The 24,700-nt window shown below is 43.6% G+C and overlaps 1 protein-coding gene across 4 annotated transcripts in view; it reads left to right on the plus strand.

Moving 5' to 3' along the window:
- STS (steroid sulfatase) overlaps nucleotides 1-24,700 on the plus strand; it is a 331,273-nt gene that overhangs the window by 132,676 nt on the left and 173,897 nt on the right. For all 4 annotated transcript variants that reach the window (XM_044287272.1, XM_044287271.1, XM_044287273.1 and 1 more), the window contains exon 6: nucleotides 1,003-1,139. In XM_044287272.1, coding sequence (XP_044143207.1) covers nucleotides 1,003-1,139 — 137 coding nt within the window. The remainder of the gene's footprint in view (nucleotides 1-1,002; nucleotides 1,140-24,700) is intronic.

Below are 24,700 nucleotides of genomic sequence, written 5' to 3' on the forward strand. Positions count from 1 at the left end.
CCCATATCTGCTGCAACATTCTATATGATGAGCCAATCCAGGTTTCCAGCCTGGATTGTTCACCTTTTTGGTTTACCAGCTTTGTGCTGTGATAAGAGGCATGCTGAATAAGAATGCTCTATATAAGGAACCTTCATATTTGTAACTATGACTAAGGGCTGGTGTACAGTTCCAAACTTATCAGCTGTCTGTCTGCACTGTTATATTTACTGGACACAATGAAGAAAAGTTTTATGTAAGCTGAAATAATCACCTTTGTTCATGTGCAGCCATAATATGTATGCACCTGTTACAACCACATGAAGGCAGCCTCAGTCCACATAAAACTATAGATGTTCCTGAAATGTGAATACTCCTTTTATCAAGCATGCAATTTTTGTTTTTGTATAGTACAACTTGTTTTTACTCTTTCAATGTACAGTAATTCAGTATTTTTATAGCAGGGTGGTATCAACAGTTTTCTTGTCCAGTCTACGCCATGGCACTTTCTATTGAGCTAGAATCTGAAATTTTGAATCTACTAATATCTGCTATACAGTGACCTTTTTTTAAAAATATTCTTGAACATCTTTGTTAAAATGGCTGACTTTAAGACTTGTGCCCCTTAACCAATAACTGTTTTAACCTTATACTAGCCCCCAATTCTAATGTGATTCTGTTGATATACTAATGTATAATTGGTAAACTCTTGAGTTGTGGGTCATTGACGTTGTGAAATGTGACTCTTACCAGAAGATAAATACTAGTGAAAACCACATCCCCATGTAAGTCTGATATCTGCTTTTAACAGTGTTTGATCACCAAGTCAATGCTCATCATGCTCAAGAAATGGATTCCCTCTTTGTTCTATGGAGCCATGTTGATGGTTTCCATTGGACTTGCAGTCATGTTACAGAGTAATTGCATTTTGACTCAATAGATCAATAGCACATAAACTGAAGCTTAACGTTAACAGAATGTGCAATCTTTACTAATTTCCCAGTTTTTTAAATTTATTTACAGGAATAAAGAGAAGCCCTTTCTTCTATTTATGTCATACATTCAAGTGCACACAGCTCTGTACGCTTCTGCTGAGTTTAGAGGAAAAAGCAAGCATGGCATTTATGGGGATGCTGTTGAAGAGGTAGACTGGAGCGTAGGTAAGTTCATACTCTAGCTGTATACAGCTTGGTTATAATAAAATGACCTTTCTTGATCATTGCATTTTCACTTTTTAAATGTAGAGTTTAATATGTTTGCCGTATACTGTAGCTTTTAGGCTAGGGATGGATAGATATTGGTCATCTAGCCTTAATGTATGTAAACGTTCAAGCAATGAAGCAAAATTAATTAGCGCCTTCACTAAATAAACATTGTAAATGAAAGGGGACAAACATGGATTTTATGAACTTTCACTTTTACAAATCGCATGTAACAAGAAACTTGTTCCTCACTGTAGTTAGCAAGAAATTATATGCCAGCAACTTTAGGCCTCCTGCACACAACGTATGGCTTTCAGTTTTTTGCGGTCCGTTTCTCACTCGTTTCCATTCAGTTTTTCCATATGGCATATACAGTATTTAGTAATTACATAGAAAAAATTGGGCTTGGCATAACATTTTCAAGATGGCTCCACAAGAACGGATACGGAAGACATGCGTAGTACATTCCGTAGGTTGTGTTTGTGTGAACTCGGCCTTGCTCTGTGAGCAATAGTCCTCAATCTCCAGCAATTAAAAGGCTAACGTGATCACCAAGCCTAAGGTTGTAAGAATTGCTGTACACATGAGATGGGTCTGGTGGCAAATTTTCTCATTCTCGCAAAAATGTGTAGAAAAAGATCCTCTATTAAAACATGGTCATAGTAGATGCACTAATACAAGCAAGAGCCGCTTTGCATGGCTTGATGCTTCATTCTAAGCTCGGGTCTATCCAGGTCTTGCCCTTTTTTATATATTAAGTATTCAGCTAGATGATTAAAAAGGTACAAAAGGAAAATAAAGTACAAAAGACAACCTACAATGGGAGCTTGATCTCTCATATCAGGATGGATAGAATTTATATAATATACTAGACATTTATTTTTATTTTTTGTGGTGCGGCTAAAACAGTGTTTGATAGGTGCCCTTTGTCTCCTATCTTCTATATACAGAAGACTGAGGACATAGTAGTGGGCATCCCCGGACCGGGATAGTGCTGATATTCGCAATAAAAACTATTACTCAGGAGGAAGCGGGCGTGTTTAAGTCTTTTTGAAAGCTGATTGGTTGGGGTGAGGCTGCACGTTCCTAGAATTCATTCAGCTCATCTTGGGTAGTTGGAGGGAGGCCAGCCTCAGGGTAAGGGCATTGGCGGCCATCTCAATTAGATGGTCAGAAAGAAGTCTTGTGAGGAGCGGTTGCTATGGACGGAATCTTATTAAACAAGTGGTATGTGAACACAATAATTGGTGTTTATGGATCATCACCACAGCAGCATATATGAAAACTTAATTTTGAGTGAAAATATGACCGTTATCCTTTAAGCCCATTACAATAATGGGTGCTAGAACAGTAGTGCATAAACATTAGTAGAAACAGTCTATTAAATGGCAATGGAACTTGACCACACTGGTGGCTGAGACTGCTGGCACTGAGTGCTGACCGTAGCTGATGCTTATGGCTGGTAGTACCTGGTAGGTCAGACTGCTGACAGGGGCTCCTTTTTATATGGCAGATAGTCAGTCACTGTCCTAACGGAAATGGTGGTGCTCTGAACTGCTTGCCAGCTCATGTGGAGCGCCATGTACTGTTCAGGGGGCGTGTTATTAGCGTTAGAAAATATATATCTTTTTCTGTATCTCTATACAGTGGATATAAAAGGTCTACACACATCTGTTTTAAAATGCCAGGTTTCTGTGATGTAAAAAAATGACAAAGATAAATTGTTTCAGAACTTTTTCCACTTTTTTTTTATTTTTTTTATGTGACCTATAAACTGTACAACTTAGTTGAAAAACAAACTGAACTCATGGGCAGAGGGAAGAAAAAAATGAATTAAAATATGGTTGCATAAGTGTGCACACCCTTAAACTAATACTTTGTTGAAGCACCTTTTGCTTGCATTACAGTACTCAGTCTTTTTGGGTAGGAGTCTATCAGCATGGCACATTTTGACTTTGCAAGATTTGCACACGCTTTGCTAAAGTGCACAGCCCTCTTAAGATCACCCCACAGACTTTCAATCAGATTCAGGACTGGGCCATTCCAAAACTTAAGTCTGCTGATTTAAGCCATTCCTTTGATTTTTGGATGGGTCGTTGTCATGCTGAAAGATGAAGTTCCTTTTCATGTTCAGCTTTCTAGCAGAAGCCTGAAGGTTTGGTGCCAATATTGACTGGTATTTGGAACTGTTCATAATTCCCTCTAGCTTAACTAAGGCCCCAGTTCCAGCTGAGGAAAAAACAAGCCCCAAAGCATGATTCTGCCACCACCATGCTTTACTGGGGGTATGGTGTTCTTTTGGTGATTGTGTGTGTGTGTGTGTGTGTGTGTGTGTGTGGCTTGGATGTTTTTCTTAAGAAAAGGCTTTGTCTTGCCACTCTACCTCATAGCCCAGACATATGAAGAATACGGGAGATAGTTGTCACATGTACCACACAGCCAGTACTTGCCAGATATTCCTGTAGCTCCTTTTAATGTTACTGTAGGCCTTTTGGTAGCCTCTCAGGCCAGTTTTTATTCTTGTCTTTTCATCAATTTTGGAGGGATGTCCAGTTATTGGTAATGTCAGTTTTGTGCCATATTTTCTCCACTTGATGACTGTCTTCACTGTGTTCCATGGTATATCTAATGCCTTGGAAATTCTTTTGTACCCTTCTCCTGACTGATACCCTTTAACAATGAGATCCCTCTGCTTTGGAAGCTCTCTGTGAACCATGGCTTTTGCTGTGGGATGCGACTAAGGAAATTTCAGGAAAGGCCAATTAGAGCAGCAGAACTTTTTATTTTATTTGGGGTTAATCAGAGGCACTTTGAATGATGGCGGGTGTATGCTGACTACTTCTATTTTAACACGATTTTGAATGTGCTTGCTTAATTATGAACACTGCTACATCCCCAGTTTATAAGAGGGTGTGCACACTTATGCAACCACATTAGTTTATTTTAATTTTTTCTTTGTTCCATTCACCCAAGACTTCATAACTTTTTATTCTTTTCAATTGAGTGGTACAGTTTATAGGTCACATTAAAGGTGGAAAAAGTTCTGAAATGGTAACCATTGGGACACTGCTACTGCGCAGCGGCCCGATGGGGGAGGGAGCTCCCCACCTTCAGTTTACCCTTCAAGCATCGGCTGCTGCCACAGCAGTGCAGTGGCCCGATGGTTAGTCTCTTCCTACAGAGGTCTCTAAGGACAACGTCGGGTGTTAAATGGCTGCACTGATGTCAGCCCTTTCAAGCGGAGAATTAACTGTACATTACAACTCTACCCCGCTGCTGCTCTGCCATCCTGAAGGGGGAAGGGGGTTGCTGCGCGCTCTGCATATTGAAAGGGGGGGCTGGGTGTTGTGTGCAGGGGTGGCATTAACCCTTCGAGCATTGGACCACTGCCAAAGCAGAGCAGTGACCCAATGGTTAGCCCCTTCCAGACACCGGTCCCTAAGGACTGCGGCATGGAAGGGGTTAAACAGTTATTTGACGCAGAGTGTCAGTGCTATGTGCTGATTGGTTGCCACACATGTCCAGTGCAAAACTAGTGACACGGACACAGCACACTCTCTCTCCACTTTTATTATAAAGGAGGAAAAAATAATTATAATTATCATCCTACTTGACAGCTCCTTTTGAAAGGTGGAATCTGGTTGCTATGGGCAGCTAAACTAGTTCTAATTTACGCCAGTTGGATAAATGATCCCATCCATTTTCAAAATCAGATTTTCCTGTCAACATAATGGAAACCCCAGCTACCCATAATCGCATATACCACGATCAATGCTTTGCAAGTAATATTAGTGCAGTACATATTCATGTCCTCCTATTTTGGTACTGTATCTAGACAGCTCAAAACTATTACAGAACTTGCATTGGCCACCTTTTTCAGGATTGCATTTCAGCACCTATTCACAATCTATTTGATACCGATCTATTTTGATTAGACTAGCTATTTTTATTTTTTATTTTATTTTTTGCATCTATGAAATTATGCAATGGGTGCTTGAGTCTGCATTGGAGTACTTTATGCCACATTTGTCAAATGCTTTGGTGTTTGTTAAATTTGCCTTATCCTTAAACCAAACCTTTTGCATACAAAAGCTACTCCAGTTTTCCTACTGCATTCTCCTACTGGAGTGAGATTGCAACTAGTGTTGAGTGAATCAAATTATCCAAAGTGGACTTTGATCTGAATTTCAGGAAAAAATTTAATTTGCCACAAAGCCAAATTTTCTTTCTTCGTGGTAATGAGACAGTTTTTCCTAAAATCTTTGGCAGCCAGAATTCTGTAATGAAGATTTTATAAAGTCCAATTGGTTTTCTGCAGGTAACTTATTTTTGTCTTTTGCTAAATTTATTTTTTTATTTTTTATTCATAGCCCTCAATCTGCGTTCAGATATATTGTAGATAACTACAGGTCCCCAGGCATTCTGAAAATTCCTCTCCTTTTTATATCAATTGTGCAAGATTAATTTTGTATGGTCTCTGAAATGGCCATATGGAACTGACCTTTTCATATGGTATGGAATGATGGCTGTCAAAGAATAGCGAAGAATTACTGTTGGGTTAAGATACCCACTCATTTCCAATTGACTATTCCCCATGTAGAACAACTTTTTCTCCAAACTTACTAGTGAATTGCATGTTCCTCTGGTTTTATTTAGGTAACTTTTATAAAAGTTCCAAATTGCTCCCTAAACCCAGGTCAAACTGAACACTGAGATTATGAATGACACATGGGGCTGTTGGACCCATAGTAATAAATGGTAACATTTTTGCTAAACATTTTTTGCAAAAGTTAGTCTCTAGCTTCTGCTGACGTCTTTCCCTGCACTAAGCACATTAGAAAATGGCAGAATCTAAGATGGCTGAGGCTATTTGTAGGGCTGTGACATCACAGGGCTTGCTGGCTGCTGATTGGCTTCATGCATGGCATTATGGGTGATTCCACCTCCCCAGAATTTCTTGCTCCATGTGATCTTGCGTGCAGAAGCAATTTTAGAAAAAAAAATGCTATTCGTTACATGAAGCGTGACAATTTTGGATTTGATGAAAATCTAATTCCTGAAATTAGACTCTAATTCCACTTCGTCGGCTTCGATTCGGAGGCAAAATAATCTGTCGCTAAGATATGATTTCTACTGACTCATCTCTTTACTGATGCATAGTCTCCTCCAGATAATAGCTTGGACAAGATCATGACCAGTGTAGAATTGTCTGACTGCTTAATCCCTATAAAAGGGTGGGATTCCAATCAATGGAGTGCTTTTGTTTCACCTTCAGACAAATTTCTTCCAGATGTAGGAGATGGATGGATAGATCTATGATCTCACCATGATTCTGGACGCTTATCTGATTTATATATACAGGTGAAACTTGAAAAATTAGAGTATCGTGCAAAGTTCATTCATTTCAGTAATGTACCTCAACTAACATATGAAAGACTAATTGCATGCAAAGCGAGACTTTTTCAAGCCTTTGTTATAATTTGGATTATTATGGCTTAGGCCTCTTTCACACTTGCGTTGTCCGGATCCGGCGTGTACTCCACTTGCCGGAATTACACGCCGGATCCGGAAAAACGCAAGTGTACTGAAAGCATTTTGAAGACGGATCCATCTTCAAAATGCTTTCAGTGTTACTATGGCACCCAGGACGCTATTAAAGTCCTGGTTGCCATAGTAGTAGTGGGGAGCGGGGGAGCAGTATACTTACAGTCCGCGCGGCTCCCGGGGCGCTCCAGAGTGACGTCAGAGCGCCCCATGCGCATGGATCATGTGATCCATGCGATCACGTCATCCATGCGCCTGGGGCGCCCTGACGTCACTCTGGAGCGCCCCGGGAGCCGCACGGATGGTAAGTATGCTGCTCCCCGCTCCCCACTACACTTTACCATGGCTGCCAGGACTTTAGCGTCCCGGCAGCCATGGTAACCATTGAGAAAAAGCTAAACGTCGCATCCGGCAATGCGCCGAAACGACGTTTAGCTTAAGGCCGGATCCGGATCAATGCCTTTCAATGGGCATTCATTCCGGATCCGGCCTTGCGGCAAGTGTTCCGGATTTTTGGCCGGAGCAAAAAGCGCAGCATGCTGCGCTATTTGCTGCGGCCAAAAAACGTTCCATTCCGGAACGGAAGACATCCTGATGCATCCTGAAGGACAGACTGTCCATTCAGAATGCATTAGGATAATCCTGATCAGTATTCTTCCGGCATAGAGCCCCGACGACGGAACTCTATGCCGGAAGACAAGAACGCAAGTGTGAAAGAGCCCTTGCAGTTTATGAAACCCAAAAGTCACAATTTTGAGGTACCCTATGCTCAGGGGGTATGAATTAATTAGCTGACTAAAGTGGGACGCTTTGAGCCTAGAATATTGAACCTTTTCGCAAAATTCTAATTTTAAGCTGCAGCTATAATGGAGAGAACTCCTGTGTTGTAACTTTAACTTTAAACCCTGACAGGGTAATTGGGGGAGTAGAAATATACAAAATGATTATCTGGACTCCTTATCAGGTGTACTATGCATGTATTGCAGCAGATAATAGTCCAAGATTGTGGTGACAGTCAGTTAAGATGGGTTAGATAGAAGTGAGTAGCGGTCATTAGAAGGCAAAATGAACTGCATTACTTGCATCATCATAATTCATATCTACATGTGCAGTATGCTCAGAAGCAAAATCTCCATCTTCCAGGAGACCGGCTTCCTTTTCACACCACTTTTGCTTTCCTGTCTAACAGCCTCTTCATATTCATCTCTTTAAAAGGGCTGCTCTCGTCAGTCACATGGCTGGAAGAAGTCTCCATTGTATAATTGTTGTTTGTAACTGCATCCTCTCAATCACTTGACTTAGACCTTGAATCTGTATAGTTAGTACTAGGGTTGAGCAAACACCTGGAAGTTGAGGCTCGCTGGGTTCGGCCAAACGTCACCGCAAAGTTCTGTTTCTGTAACCCGAACTTGACCCCAAACCCTATTGAAGTCATTGGACCCTAACTATGGGGCACTAGAATGGCTCTAAAGTCAGGGCTGCGAAAGGAAGCAAAATAGGGGTAAGGGCAGGACAATTGCCCTGCAAACACATGTGGATAGGGAATTGAATTAAAACACAGTTCAATCAAGATTATTTTTATTTTTTATTCTAAGAGGCAGAGGTCAAAGGGGAGTAGGAGGTTGAGCTGGCAGTGTAGGTGGTGGAGGAGGTAGCCAACAATATTGTGTGTGTGTGTGTGTGTGTGTGTGTGTGTGTTATAAATTTGGGAAGACTCCAACATTGGGAATTATGAAAGAAAACAGAGGGTGCGCTGGCATAAGAATGGCTGGCTGGGTGTGACCGGTATACTTGTCTATTCTGTACAAGGTACGGACAAGTCCTGTGGAATACATGCCTGGTTCATTTTAATGAACAGTTTGTCCACATCAGCTGTGGACAGGCAGATGCGCTTGTCTGTGATCACCCCCCCCCCCCCCCACTTCCCCGCCGTTCTGCGCACACGTTCAGACAATACACTGGCTGCAAGACATGCCAGCAGTAAAGGGCAAGCTCCAGGCCATGTGCCCAATTTGGAGACCCAGAAGTTGAATGGGGCAGACCCATCAGTCAGTTTATGTAGGCGTGTGCACATGTAATGTTCCACCATGTTGTTGAAATCCTGCCTCCTGCTAAGACGTTCCACATCAGCTAGTGGTGCTGGTTGTTGTGGTGTGCTGACAAAACTTTTCCACATTTGGCCCATGCTAACTTTCCCTTCTGAGGTGCTGGTGGTCCCCCAGCTGCGTTGGCGACTTCTTCTTTCATCTCCTCTGGCTTTGACTTGGGCTTCATCTGAGCCCCTACTGTCAGATGGGAATGCCATAAGAAGCGTGTCTGCCAGCATGTGCTTGTACTTGTGCATCTTCCGATAATGAACCAGTGGCAGAATTAAGGATGGCGCGTTGTCCTTGTAGCGGGGATCTGGCAGGGTGGCCACCCAGTAATCTGCACTGGTTAGCATGTGAGCAACTCGGCGGTCGTTGCGCAGGCACTGCAGCATGTAGCCGCCTATGTGTGCCTGGCTGCCCAGAGGCAATGACGAGCTGTCCTCTGTGGGAGGTGTATCCTGTGTATTCCCCCCCCCCCCCACCCCCAGCATGCTCCAGTGATGCCCATGAGCTGTTTTAGGTGCTACCCTGCTGTGAACACAGTTCCTTTTCCTCCTCCTCCAGAACAGTGCGGTGACTGGCCAGATAAACGTGGCAATGATAAACTTGTAAAGGAACCGCAGCGCTCTCTAGTCTTAAATATTCAAAGTTTTATTCACCAACACAATGCGACATTTCGACCTGTGTGGTCTTAAGTTTGGGGGAGTTCTGGACTGATTCCCAACACAGCTGGCACCACCACATGAAGGAACTGTATTTACATATTTCTGTTGTGCTGCTACACTTCCTAACTCATCATCGCCTGAAACATTTTTTCAAGGAGACCTAGAAGTGGGATAGTAACACTCAGAACTGCATCATCTGCACTGGCCATGTTGAAGTACTCAAAACAGCTCACAAGTCCCACATGGAGGCTCACTCGGTGAAGTGGTGCTGTTCTGCAGAGCGACTCACCCGCGTGTGCTGCAGCTGAAACTCTATCGCCTGCTGCTTGCACAGTCTCCGGCATGTGCAAGGTGGGCATGTTGCCTATGAGGTAGTGAGCGGGAAGGCTGAAATTGCGCTGCAGCACAGACAGACAGGCGAGCAGCAGCAGGGTGAGAATGCCGAAATTGTGCACAGACGGACCACACTTTCTGCAGCACCTCTGACACATTGGGGTAGTTTTTTCAGGAACCTCTGCACCACCAAATTCAGCACATGCGCCAGGAAAGGGATGCGCGTCAAACTGGCTAGTCCCAGAGCTGCTGTGAGATTTCGCCCATTACCGCACACAACCAGGCAGAGTTTGAGGCTCAGTGGCACCAACCACTCATCGGTCTGTTCCATGCCCGTCCAGAGCTCCTGTGCAGTGTGGGGTCGTGCCCCCCCCCCTCCAAACAGATGAGGTTCAAAACCGCCTGCAGTCGTTTTCGTTTCCCTCTGGCTGAGCTGAAGTTGGTGGTGAAGGTGTTACGCTGACCAGGCAGAGAAACATCATTTAATGCTCTGTGGTGGAAGGACATGTGCCAAACTGCTATCCGCCTCAGGCCAAGCTGCCACTGCATATACCCAGTGTCCAGTAAGGGAGTTGTAATGTCCCTGCCCATGCTTACTACTCCACGTATTGGTGGTTGTGGACCTTGCCACAGATGGCATTGCGCAGTGCACGCCTAATTTTGTCCATTTGGTTGTGCATGGCGAGCATGGCTCGCCTGGAAAAGTAGTGGTGGCTGGGAACCACGTACTGTGGGACAGCCTTTATTTTATTTTAAATATGTGCCTCCACAGCATTTCAAATGCCAGGAATTTTGAACTGCTGGCATTCAGAGCCAGGGATCGCAGGTGGGTAGGGAGGCATTTCCCCCGTTTCTCCAGTGTTTGGGAGATGGACAGCGGAACGCTTCCATGGAACATTTTGCAGAGATGCTTGGTGACTGACGTGGTGGTGGTATTGCTGCCACATATTCTGTTTGTGGGGTGGCAGGTGCCACTGTCACTTCAAAGGGGGAGGAAGAGGCCGAGACTGCAGCAGAAGAGGGACCAGGAGGAGCCTGAGATCTTTTGTGGTTTTTGAAGTGTTTACTCCACTGCTGCTTGTGCTTTGAATTTAGATGCCTGGCCATGCAGGTGGTGCTCAGGTTTAGAACCTTTTTTTTAATAACTTACTTCAGGCTCTGATTGCACAGCGTGCAAACCACTTGCGTTTTGTTGTGAGCACATTGTCTGAACTGCCATGCTGGGGAACTCCTTGGAGCTGGCTTTGGTGTGCTCGGTCCCTGGGTGTGGTGGGCAGTAGCAGGCATACAATGGGAATGCCTCGGGTTAGAATATACCGTCGGATCCGAGTTTTCATAATCTCATTGTTTCTCATTATAAAAATTCGCAATCAACACTAACGAATATTCAACAAAATATTGCGAATTCGGATAGGACCCCTGCCGCTCATCACTAAGATCTCTACCTTTTCGTTTCTCAGAGCTCCTTTGGGAAATTACATTCATTCTAATTGCTTGCTATAGCAAATAAGCCAATTTTAATCTCACCTATTTTGTTTTGTAAGAGACTCTCAGTTCCTGATATCAATTTTTACACATAATGAAATGATTAAATACTTTTATAATGAGTGAAAATTCTGCTAACATGTCAACTTTTGTTCATCCAGAGCTTGTCCAGGATACAAATCCAACATAGCTTGTAACCCATAAAGTATTGAAAGTCTTACCTGAGAATGATTGACATGGTCTTGTATTTATCTATCTTTTTTATTTTATTTTACTTTGACATCTTGACTTTGTAATTTTATAAAAATATATATGTATATAAATATACACATGCGTGAATACAGAACTAAATTCTAGATGAGGAAATCCTATTTTACCAATTATGCTTCTACAAAGGCACAGCTCATCATCCAGGATCTAAGTTTTTTATTTTTTTATGAAAATGTCATACTCATTTTGTAAAGTAAGATAGATCTGCTTAGTTACTACATTATTGGGTAATAGACGGGAGTAAATCCATGACTAGTGTTGAACAGATTGAAGTTCATGAAGTGGACTTCGATCCAAATTTCAGGGAAAATTTTATTTTGCATTGAAGCTGAATTTCCTTGTGCTTTTTGTGGTAAGGAATCCATTTTCCCTAAAATGGCAGTAAAAAACTAAATTAATAAAAAAAAATCATACTAAACTCATCAATTTTTATCTGAAGTCTACTGCGGCCATCTTAATTGAAGATGCCGCATAAAATCATGTCATCGCAATATTTTGCAAAGGATCTTCAATCAAGATCGCTGTGGTAGACTCTTAACCAGCAAAGGTAGGCTTTTTTTTTTATTTTTTAATGGATTAACCTCTGACAGCCCTTTATGATCTCAGATGCTGAGATGACAAAATATCAAAGCAAATTTCTTTGCAAAATTTGTCAACACAGCCAAATTGAAGTTTTGTGAACTTCACTCCTCTCTATCATGAACATTTGCATCGACCAGACTGTAGGGGTGAGTGACCAGATTGGAGTCAAAGTTGCACTCCTGGTTCTGAAGCTCCCTGGGCTGATGTGCAGTAATGGGAAGGACATCTTACCTTCTGGGGTTCACCATCCATCTGTGCCATAGAACAGTTCTTTACTGAAAAATGCAAACTGATCAGGACCGTTCTGATCGTGCAGTGGACCAGCAGTTCACATAACTTATTGTAAACTTCCACGACATCCACCCCGGGATGTGGAGATTCTCACAAGCTAGCTAGCTGCTTAAATGCATATCCAAACAGAGGCTTCTCCTGGACATGTGACGCCAGCCCCATCTACTGGTGGCTATGAATATAGCCTGTTAGATGATCGCATTTTCTCTTGTGAAATTTGTTCACACTTTATTTGGTGGTAAAGGGTGAATTGCGTTATGGATTCTGTTTACCACGGACCATAACACAATTTTTATGATGGAATGCATAACTGAATGCCTTTGAGGCGTTCCGCTATACATTCCGTCATAATAGTCTCTGCGCTACAAAATTGATCCGTCCCATTTCAGTTACGCAGGGGAGTCTTCTCCTGCATAACTGAAATGGGACGGATCCATTTTGTAGCCCGTAGACTTGTAATATGACAGAATGTATAGTGGAATGCCTCTAAAGGCATTCAGTTATGCATTCCATCATAAAAATTGTGTTATGGTCCGTGGCAAACGGAATCCATAACGCAATTCACCTTTTACCACCAAACTAAGTGTGAACGAATTTCAAAATATGAAATTTGCGGATCGCTAGCTGTTAACATGTGTCTACAGGAAATATATTTAATGCGTTTATATGGGGCTATTTGTCTTTTCAGTTTGCAGTACACTGCGCATCTGAGCAGGGAGCTGCACATTCACTTAATCAGCGTTAAATTAATTCTTTAATTCCAGATCACAATTTTTGTTGTATACAAGAAAAATCAGCTTCTGTATTAGAATATCTTGCCTACTGATAAACCAACAGCAAGAGTATTAGCAAGAGATTTGCTCTTTATGGGTAATTTGCAACAAAAACTATCGTGCCACTTTCTTTGTCTGCTACTTGCGAAGAAACTTGTCAACACATTTCTTTGAGGTTCAAGGAAGCAGCTGAATCGAAGTTCTCATAACTTTGTGCTCACGTAACTGCCCCTCTGAAATCCCCAGCAGGGGGTGCTGTGCTGGCCCTGTAAAACTGAGTGTTCCATATGTAGAAAAGGGGTATTGCTTTCCCCTCAGTGATCACACAGTACGAATGTCCACTTTGTGCCTCTTTCACAGTAGTTATGCCAACCTTGTCGTTCCCCCCCCCCCCCCCCCCTCAATTAGTTGTGGCAGCAATTCCCACCTTTTTGGCCCCTTTAGCCTCATCCTACTCAATAATAAAAAATAAAAAAAATAAAAAAAGGAAAAGGTTTCCTTGATTGGGCACATCCAGCTTTCCAAGCGGCACCATACGGTCACAAACATTGTGCTTCTGGCTGTGCAGGAGGTTTGTTCCCAGGCTTTCACTGCTCCTCACATACATCCAACAGCACAATGTGTGGCTTGCTGGGGAGCACCCAAACTCGGCAACACAGTGAAGCAGTGAGTGGATGGCTCCCTGCTTCACCATGCCAATTGCTGAACTGCCTGGGTGCACCCAGGTACAGCTGGAGGGCCGCAGGTTGAGCATCACTGTAGTAGATCCTCCTTCAAAGTACAGAATCAGTTTGGGTAAGACTGTAACTTGAGTGGGTGCCGGGTGTCAGACCCCTGCAGATCAGATATGTATAATCTAACCTGAGGAGACTTCCTCTTTAATGTAAACTTAGACTGCAGATACAGTCTCAATTAACCCTTATGGTAGAAGAACCAATGAGTGTTTGATAATAAGGACAAATTGAAAAATGATTTGCAGGCTAAAAAGACTGCAATAATAAAATGTGCCTCAAAGGGTATCTATAGCCTTTAAACTGTACCTTAACCTTTTTTGGTTAATTGTATTCCTTAATCTACATTTGAAGGTGAGATTTGTGTGTATATGTGTGTGTGTGTGTGTGTGTGTGTGTATATATATGTGTGTGTGTGTGTATATATATGTGTGTGTATATATGTATATGTGTGTGTGTGTGTGTGTGTGTATGTATGTATGTATGTATATATATATATATTATATTTTTTTTTTATACATATATATATATATATATATATATATATATATATATATATATATATATATATATATATATAATTTATTTTTATATATTATATATATATACACACTCACACACTTATTAGGAACACCTGTTCTATTTCTCATTAATGTGATTATCTAGTCAACCAATCACATGGCAGTTGCTTCAATGCATGTAGGGTTGTGGTCCTGGTTAGGGATGAGCGAACTCGAACTGTATAGTTCGGGTTCGTACCGAATTTTGGGGTGTCCGTGACACGGACCCGAACCCGGACATTTTCGTAAAAGTTCGGGTTCGGTGTTCGTCGCTTTCTTGGCGCTTTTGTGACGCTTTCTTGGCGCTTTTTGAAAGGCTGCAAAGCAGCCAATCAACAAGCGTCATACTACTTGCCCCAAGAGGCCGTCACAGCCATGCCTACTATTGGCATGGCTGTGATTGGCTAGAGCACCATGTGACCCAGCCTCTATTTAAGCTGGAGTCACATAGCGCCGCCCGTCACTCTGCTCTGATTAGCGTAGGGAGAGGTTGCGGATGCGACAGTAGGGCGAGATTAGGCAGATTAACTCCTCCAAAGGACTTCACTTGATTGATCGATCTGCAGCTGTGCATCATTGAGCTGCTGATACTCAATTGCTCACTGTTTTTAGGCTGCCCAGACCGTTTGTCAGTCACTTTTTTCTGGGGTGATCGGCGGCCATTTTGTGTCTTGTGCGGTGCTGCGACCAAGTGCATCCAAGCTGCGACCAAGTGCATTTAACCCTCAATGGTGTGGTTGTTTTTTGGCTAAAGCCTACATCAGGGTGAAGCGGTCACACCAAGTGCATTTAACCAGCAATAGTCTGTTTATTTTTTGGCCATATACTACATCAGGGGCAAGCTGCGCCTGTCACCAAGTGCATTTAACCCTCAGTAGTGTGGTTGGTCAAGCTATCACACCAAGTGCATTTAACCAGCAATAGTCTGTTCATTTTTTGGCCATATACTAAATCAGGGGCAAGCTGCGCCCGTCACCAAGTGCATTTAACCAGCAATAGTCTGTTCATTTTTTGGCCATATACTACATCAGGGGCAAGCTGCGCCTCTCACCAAGTGCATTTAACCAGCAATAGTGTGGTTATTTTTTGGCCATATCCCAGTCTAATTCTGTCACTAAATCCATACCGGTCACCCAGCGCCTAAATACTAGGCCTCAAATTTATATCCCGCTAAATCTCTCGTTACCGCTGTCCTGTTGTGGCTGGGAAAGTTATTTAGTGTCCGTCAAAGCACATTTTTTGTTCTGGGTTGAAATACAATTCCCAATTTAGCAATTTAATAATTTAGTGGTTTCTGCTATATCAGAGCTATTTGAAATCTATCCCTAAAAGGGTATATAATATTCAAGGTGCACATAGGGTCATTCAGAATAACTTCACACACACACACACACACACACGCTACTGTGCATTTCCAAGTCTAATTCTGTCGCTAAATCCATACCGGTCACCCAGCGCCTAAATACTAGGCCTCAAATTTATATCCCGCTGAATTTGAATACAATACATTGGGCCAAATAATATTTTTGTTGTTGTGGTGAACCATAACAATGAGCAAAACATCTAGTAAGGGACGCGGACGTGGACATGGTCGTGGTGGTGTTAGTGGACCCTCTGGTGCTGGGAGAGGACGTGGCCGTTCTGCCACATCCACACGTCCTAGTGTACCAACTACCTCAGGTCCCAGTAGCCGCCAGAATTTACAGCGATATATGGTGGGGCCCAATGCCGTTCTAAGGATGGTAAGGCCTGAGCAGGTACAGGCATTAGTCAATTGGGTGGCCGACAGTGGATCCAGCACGTTCACATTATCTCCCACCCAGTCTTCTGCAGAAAGCGCACAGATGGCGCCTGAAAACCAACCCCATCAGTCTGTCACATCACCCCCATGCATACCAGGGAAACTGTCTCAGCCTCAAGTTATGCAGCAGTCTCTTATGCTGTTTGAAGACTCCGCTGGCAGGGTTTCCCAAGGGCATCCACCTAGCCCTTCCCCAGCAGGTGAAAGATATAGAATGCACTGACGCACAACCACTTATGTTTCCTGATGATGAGGACATGGGAATACCACCTCAGCACGTCTCTGATGATGACGAAACACAGGTGCCAACTGCTGCGTCTTTCTGCAGTGTGCAGACTGAACAGGAGGTCAGGGATCAAGACTGGGTGGAAGACGATGCAGGGGACGATGAGGTCCTAGACCCCACATGGAATGAAGGTCGTGCCACTGACTTTCACAGTTCGGAGGAAGAGGCAGTGGTGAGACCGAGCCAACAGCGTAGCAAAAGAGGGAGCAGTGGGCAAAAGCAGAACACCCGCCGCCAAGAGACTCCGCCTGCTACTGACCGCCGCCATCTGGGACCGAGCACCCCAAAGGCAGCTTCAAGGAGTTCCCTGGCATGGCACTTCTTCAAACAATGTGCTGACGACAAGACCCGAGTGGTTTGCACGCTGTGCCATCAGAGCCTTAAGCGAGGCATTAACGTTCTGAACCTGAGCACAACCTGCATGACCAGGCACCTGCATGCAAAGCATGAACTGCAGTGGAGTAAACACCTTAAAACCAAGGAAGTCACTCAGGCTCCCCCTGCTACCTCTTCTGCTGCTGCCGCCTCGGCCTCTTCCTCCGCCTCTGGAGGAACGTTGGCACCTGCCACCCAGCAAACAGGGGATGTACCACCAACACCACCACCACCACCTCCGTCACCAAGCGTCTCAACCATGTCACACGGCAGCGTTCAGCTCTCTATCTCACAAACATTTGAGAGAAAGCGTAAATTCCCACCTAGCCACCCTCGATCCCTGGCCCTGAATGCCAGCATTTCTAAACTACTGGCCTATGAAATGCTGTCATTTAGGCTGGTGGACACAGACAGCTTCAAACAGCTCATGTCTCTTGCTGTCCCACAGTATGTTGTTCCCAGCCGCCACTACTTCTCCAAGAGAGCCGTGCCTTCCCTGCACAACCAAGTATCCGATAAAATCAAGTGTGCACTGTGCAACGCCATCTGTGGCAATGTCCACCTAACCACAGATACGTGGACCAGTAAGCACGGCCAGGGACGCTATATCTCCCTAACTGCACACTGGGTAAATGTAGTGGCAGCTGGGCCCCAGGCGGAGAGCTGTTTGGCGCACGTCCTTCCGCCGCCAAGGATCGCAGGGCAACATTCTTTGCCTCCTGTTGCCACCTCTCCTTCTCGGCTTCCTCCTCCTCTTCTTCCACCTGCTCATCCAGTCAGCCACACACCTTCACCACCAACTTCAGCACAGCCCGGGGTAAACGTCAGCAGGCCATTCTGAAACTCATATGTTTGGGGGACAGGCCCCACACCGCACAGGAGTTGTGGCGGGGTATTGAACAACAGACCGACGAGTGGTTGCTGCCGGTGAGCCTCAAGCCCGGCCTGGTGGTGTGTGATAATGGGCGAAATCTCGTTGCAGCTCTGGGACTAGCCAATTTGACGCACATCCCTTGCTTGGCGCGTGTGCTGAATTTGGTGGTGCAGAAGTTCATTCACAACTACCCCGACATGTCAGAGCTGCTGCATAAAGTGCGGGCCGTCTGTTCGCGCTTCCGGCGTTCACATCCTGCTGCTGCTCGCCTGTCTGCGCTACAGCGTAACTTCGGCCTTCCCGCTCACCGCCTCATATGCGACGTGCCCACCAGGTGGAACTCCACCTTGCACATGCTGGACAGACTGTGCGAGCAGCAGCAGGCCATAGTGGAGTTTCAGCTGCAGCACGCACGGGTCAGTCGCACTACAGAACAGCACCACTTCACCACCAATGACTGGGCCTCCATGCGAGACCTGTGTGCCCTGTTGCGCTGTTTCGAGTACTCCACCAACATGGCCAGTGGCGATGACACAGTTATCAGCGTTACAATACCACTTCTATGTCTCCTTGAGAAAACACTTAGGGCGATGATGGAAGAGGAGGTGGCCCAGGAGGAGGAGGAGGAAGAGGGGTCATTTTTAGCACTTTCAGGCCAGTCTCTTCGAAGTGACTCAGAGGGAGGTTTTTGGCAACAGCAGAGGCCAGGTACAAATGTGGCCAGCCAGGGCCCACTACTGGAGGACGAGGAGGACGAGGATGAGGAGGAGGTGGAGGAGGATGAGGATGAAGCATGGTCACAGCGGGGTGGCACCCAACGCAGCTCGGGTCCATCACTGGTGCGTGGCTGGGGGGAAAGGCAGGACGATGACGATACGCCTCCCACAGAGGACAGCTTGTCCTTACCCTTGGGCAGCCTGGCACACATGAGCGACTACATGCTGCAGTGCCTGCGCAACGACAGCAGAGTTGCCCACATTTTAACCTGTGCGGACTACTGGGTTGCCACCCTGCTGGATCCACGCTACAAAGACAATGTGCCCACCTTACTTCCTGCACTGGAGCGTGATAGGAAGATGCGCGAGTACAAGCGCACGTTGGTAGACGCTGCTACTGAGAGCATTCCCAAATGTCACAGGGGAACAAGTGGAAGCCCAAGGCCAAGGCAGAGGAGGAGCAAGAGGTCGCCAAGGCAGCTGTGTCACGGCCAGCTCCTCTGAGGGCAGGGTTAGCATGGCAGAGATGTGGAAAACTTTTGTCAACACGCCACAGCTAACTGCACCACCACCTGATACGCAACGTGTTAGCAGGAGGCAACATTTCACTAACATGGTGGAACAGTACGTGTGCACACCCCTCCACGTACTGACTGATGGTTCGGCCCCATTCAACTTCTGGGTCTCTAAATTGTCCACGTGGCCAGAGCTAGCCTTTTATGCCTTGGAGGTGCTGGCCTGCCCGGCAGCCAGCGTTTTGTCTGAACGTGTATTCAGCACGGCAGGGGGCATCATTACAGACAAACGCAGCCGCCTGTCTACAGCCAATGTGGACAAGCTGACGTTCATAAAAATGAACCAGGCATGGATCCCACAGGACCTGTCCGTCCCTTGTCCAGATTAGACATTAACTACCTCCCCTTAACCATATATTATTGGACTCCAGGGCACTTCCTCATTCAATCCTATTTTTATTTTCATTTTACCATTTATATTGCGAGGCTACCCAAAGTTGAATGAACCTCTCCTCTGTCTGGGTGCCAGGGCCTAAATATATGCCAATGGACTGTTGCAGTGGTGGGTGACGTGAAGCCTGATTCTCTGCTATGATATGAAGACTGATTCTCTGCTGACATGAAGCCAGATTCTCTGTTACGGGACCTCTCTCCTCTGCCTGGGTGCCGGGGCCTAAATATCTGAGAATGGACTGTTCCAGTGGTGGGTGACGGGAAGCCAGATTCTCTGCTATGGGACCTCTCTCCAATTGATTTTGGTTAATTTTTATTTATTTAATTTTATTTTAATTCATTTCCCTATCCACATTTGTTTGCAGGGGATTTACCTACATGTTGCTGCCTTTTGCAGCCCTCTAGCCCTTTCCTGGGCTGTTTTACAGCCGTTTTAGTGCCGAAAAGTTCGGGTCCCCATTGACTTCAATGGGGTTCGGGTTCGGGACGAAGTTCGGATCGGGTTCGGATCCCGAACCCGAACATTTCCGGGAAGTTCGGCCGAACTTCTCGAACCCGAACATCCAGGTGTTCGCTCAACTCTAGTCCTGGTCAAGACAATCTCCTGAACTCCAAACTGAATGTCAGAATGGGAAAGAAAGGAGATTTAAGCAATTTTGAGCGTGGCATGGTTGTTGGTGCCAGACGGGCCGGTCTGAGTATTTCACAATCTGCTCAGTTACTGGGATTTTAATGCACAACCATTTCTAGGGTTTACAAAGAATGGTGTGAAAAGGGGAAAAACATCCAGTATGCGGCAGTCCTGTGGGCAAAAATGCCTTGTTGATGCTAGAGGTCAGAGGAGAATGGGCCGACTGATTCAAGCTGATAGAAGAGCAACGTTAACTGAAATAACCACTCGTTACAACCGAGGTATGCAGCAAAGCATTTGTGAAGCCACAACACGCACAACCTTGAGGTAGATGGGCTACAACAGCAGAAGACCCCACCGGGTACCACTCGTCTCTACTACAAATAGGAAAAAGACTACAATTTACACGAGCTCACAAAAATTGGACTGTTGAAGACTGGAAAAATGTTGCCTGGTTTGAGTCTCGATTTCTGTTGAGACATTCAAATGGTAGAGTCCGAATTTGGTGTAAACAGAATGAGAACATGTATCGATCATGCATTGTTGCCACTGTGCAGGCTGGTGGTGGTGTAATGGTGTGGGGGATGTTTTCTGGGCACACTTTAGACCCCTTAGTGCCATATGGCCATCATTTAAATGCCACGGGCTACCTGAGCATGGTTTCTGACCATGTCCGTCCCTTCATGACCACCATGTACCCATCCTCTGATGGCTACTTCCAGCAGGATAATGCACCATGTCACAAAGCTCAAATCATTTCAAATTGGTTTCTTGAACATGACAATGAGTTCACTGTACTAAAATGGCCCCCATAGTCACCAGATCTCAACCCAATAGAGCATCTTTGGGATGTGGTGGAACGGGAGCTTCATGCCCTGGATGTGCATCCCTCAAATCTCCAACTGCAAGATGCTATCCTATCAATATGAGCCAACATTTCTAAAGAACGCTATCAGCACCTTGTTGAATCAATGCCACGTAGAATTAAGGCAGTTCTGAAGGCAAAAGGGGGTCCAACACTATTAGTATGGTGTGTGTGTGTGTGTGTGTGTGTGTGTGTGTGTGTGTGTGTGTGTGTGTGCGTAATGTAATATATATATATATATATATATATATATATATATATATATATATATATATATATATATATATATATATACACACACACATAATTTATTTATTTTACCCTCTGATTTTCTTGCAGCTGCCCTGAACACTGTACAAGCCGAAGCACTGCTTCTCCTGCCTGTACCTGTGCTGTTCTCCTAAAGCATGGCATACATGGACTGTCAAGCTAAAGCAGGCAGGGCATAGGAGGAGTGGTGATGGGCTAAGGAGCTCCTTTCCTGTACTCCCTCAACTCTAAGGGCTTGCCCTTCATCAATGTGACATGCAGGCTATTAGTGGAGTGAGGTCAGGAGCTCCCTAGCACATCACTCCTCTGCCTGGTCCTGCTCTGCTAAAGCTTAACATAGTCAATCTGTATGCAGGAGAGAAAAAGATAACCACTACACACAATGATGCTGGAGGTAGTGGGGGCAGAATAATAGATTACTCACTTCACCAGGGAGGAGGGTGCAAAATAAACTCGAGACACTTGCACCCAATCCGTAGCAAGATGAACCGGAGGACTCAATAATAAAAGGTGATTTTATTAAGATGGAGCTTGACTAGTTCTTGGGAAGTACAAAAGTCCCTTTCCTCAGGAGCATAAGAAGACATAAAAAAAACTTGCATATAAATAGGGGTGCATCAAGGTCTTAAGCCAATAGTGATTGCTAGGTCAAGACAAAGGAATCCTGTGTCTTGACCTAGCAATCAATAGTGGCTTAAGACCTTGATGTACCTCTATGTATTTTGTATTTTAATTTTGTTATGCTCATGAGGAAAGGGACTTGTGTACCTCCACAAAACTTGTTAACCAATTATAGCAACCTTTTTATGAGTCCTCCTATATAGTCCCCTGGTGCCTCTCCCCTTTTTCTTCACTCAGTTTCTTCCATCTTCCAATCCCTTTGAATATATAATTTTAATGTGACGGACAATCTATTCCAGGCTTGCGCACGGGTACAGGTAGCAAGAGCCGTGTGGCCACAGTGGAATCCGTAAACCATGGAGTGTGTGCATTGCGAAGAGTGATATGCAACTGAACTTTGGTTGCCTTTTGCCTTTTTATTATATTATTTCCTTCACATGTAGAATAGATTTTTCAAGTTTCCCAAAGATTTAGGTACTTTAAAGTTGAAATATCCTCAAATTGCCTTTAGAAATCTTAACTTGTTTTAAAACCATCTTTTCAGCTAGTTGTATTATCAGCAGACTATATACTACTGTATGTTTTACCTAGTAACAAATTATTTTCCAACGATTTTTCCAGACTTGTGTGAATGTGCTTAAAAGAGCATCTGTTAACGCTTAGACGAGTCAAATTATTGAACTGTGATATGGGAAATATGAAACATACATTTGACCTTGTCAAAAGCTGAAAGTAGATGATACAGGTGATAATGCAGGAAAGAATGAGTGAACTTGCGGATCAGAAGAAATATATCTAACCTTGTCTGCTTGACTGACATGTCACCAAATTGGATTGCTTAGTGACATGTTGATGCAGACAAAAAATGAGATAATTTGGTCTGGTGACATGAGATGCTTTATTGTATACCTGTGAGTAATTGTGATGCAGAGAAATGGCTGCAGTGTCGAAGCTTTCATGTGCACTATATTATTTACATAGTAATTGGCTGAAGAGGGTTAAATAGTATGGAAATATTTATCATTCTTTCATTACCTTCTGGATAAAACATAACACATAGTGAATTCTGATGATATTGGTTATGTTAATAACTCCCTAGTTTCAAGAATTTCTGACTTCATAATGGTAAATGCCATCTGATGAAATGGTATGAAAATAAATTTGATAAACTTCATCCTTTTTGAAGATTTTTATAGTACTTAAAAAAAAAATGTGCCACTTCTAGTGAAGATGTAGTTACCACCATCATAGTTGATGAAAAACGATTTGGAAATTTACACTGAAATGTCTCTAGGTCTAAAGACCATAGTAAATACATTACATGTATAAACATTAGAGAGAAGTAAAAGGCACTATTGCATAAGAACTTGTGTACCGATCAATGCTATATGTATAACCCAACAGTAATTGTTTCCAGTTTGTCGTCATATGGTGGTTATATAAAAGCTCTAATTTCTTACACTTTTTTTTTAAACTGTTTTCATGACAAATTACCAAATAGGGAATATGCAAACCTTTTTATGTATGTGGAATTTACCCCTTCAAACACCTGATACATGAGTACTCTAAATGTAAACTGACTATTGATGGCCTACCTACTATACCTCATGACTTTGTACCAGGAGCTCCAAGAATAGGGACACGTTACATTCTTCGCTAGATACACAAACTTGGAAATCTAGAAATAATGTGAGCACCCTCACAAAATAAACTATCTGCAATAGGTCCCCTACCAGAAGGAACTATCCTAGCTACTATGGATGTGGATTTTTTTTTTTTTTTTATATATATATTTTTTTTTTTTATATTCCACACAAGGATGGATGCCAAGTGTTTTATTTTTCATTAAAAAAAATAGAATAAAATTGGCATTACCAGATCCTGTAGGAAAATAGAAGTGGCCAGTATTCTCAATCGGAACAAGTCTTCTTACTCCTGGTTGTGTGTGTGTGTGTTGTGTTTTTGTTTTTGTTTGTTTTTTTTGTGTGTGGTATAAATAAAAAATAAATACATAAGTTCTTAAACATTTAGTGAAACAATGATTGCCCCCAAGGAATTGCAGTGAATCATGGGCAGCTCTGCGTTGAGGGGCTCTCCCAGAATGACAACTTATCAGCTACATATAGGATGGGTGAGATCTGATTGGTAGTGGTCTACCCACCTATAGTCAGAATGGCATCATATCATCGCCTGCTTGAATGCAGCAGTGATTGTGCATGCACACTGCCACTTTAAGCTCCATAGGACCTCTGGAAATAGCAGTCCTGTGGACTTTGAATGGCGTGGTAGTGTTGAAGGTCTCAATTTCTAATCTATTAAAAATTAGTCCCTCTACGAAGAGAACCTCTAGAATTCAAAACTGATACAATAAAGGAAACTGACTATTTTAATTGTAAAGTATATAATTAGTGTGGGTTTTTTTGCCCCCTTTTTTTTTCCCCCCCTATGTCTAAAAGATGCAAACTTAATACAGTCTATAAAAACTGCCATAAAAGCTACACATTTTAAATATGAATAACTGGTGACAATTCTACTTTTTACAATGATGAGCATTGTTCACGTTAATACTCATAATAGCAGTCTTTAAGTTTGCTTTCCTCAATGTGATTCCCCTGAGTCAGTCACAGCATGACCTAGATTTTCCTATGCATTACAAGAAGTTAATATTTCTTTATCGGTTTTCTCTCTGCTGATGCCAAGCCTGCTGTATATGTTGCTGTAAATTACTTCTAGTATTAGTAATATCAAATCATTTGGGATTTTAGAAGTTGGAAATACTTGCTATAAT

The sequence above is a fragment of the Bufo gargarizans genome, chromosome 3 (assembly GCF_014858855.1).
Source record: "Bufo gargarizans isolate SCDJY-AF-19 chromosome 3, ASM1485885v1, whole genome shotgun sequence".
Classification (NCBI taxonomy): Eukaryota; Metazoa; Chordata; class Amphibia; order Anura; family Bufonidae; genus Bufo; species Bufo gargarizans.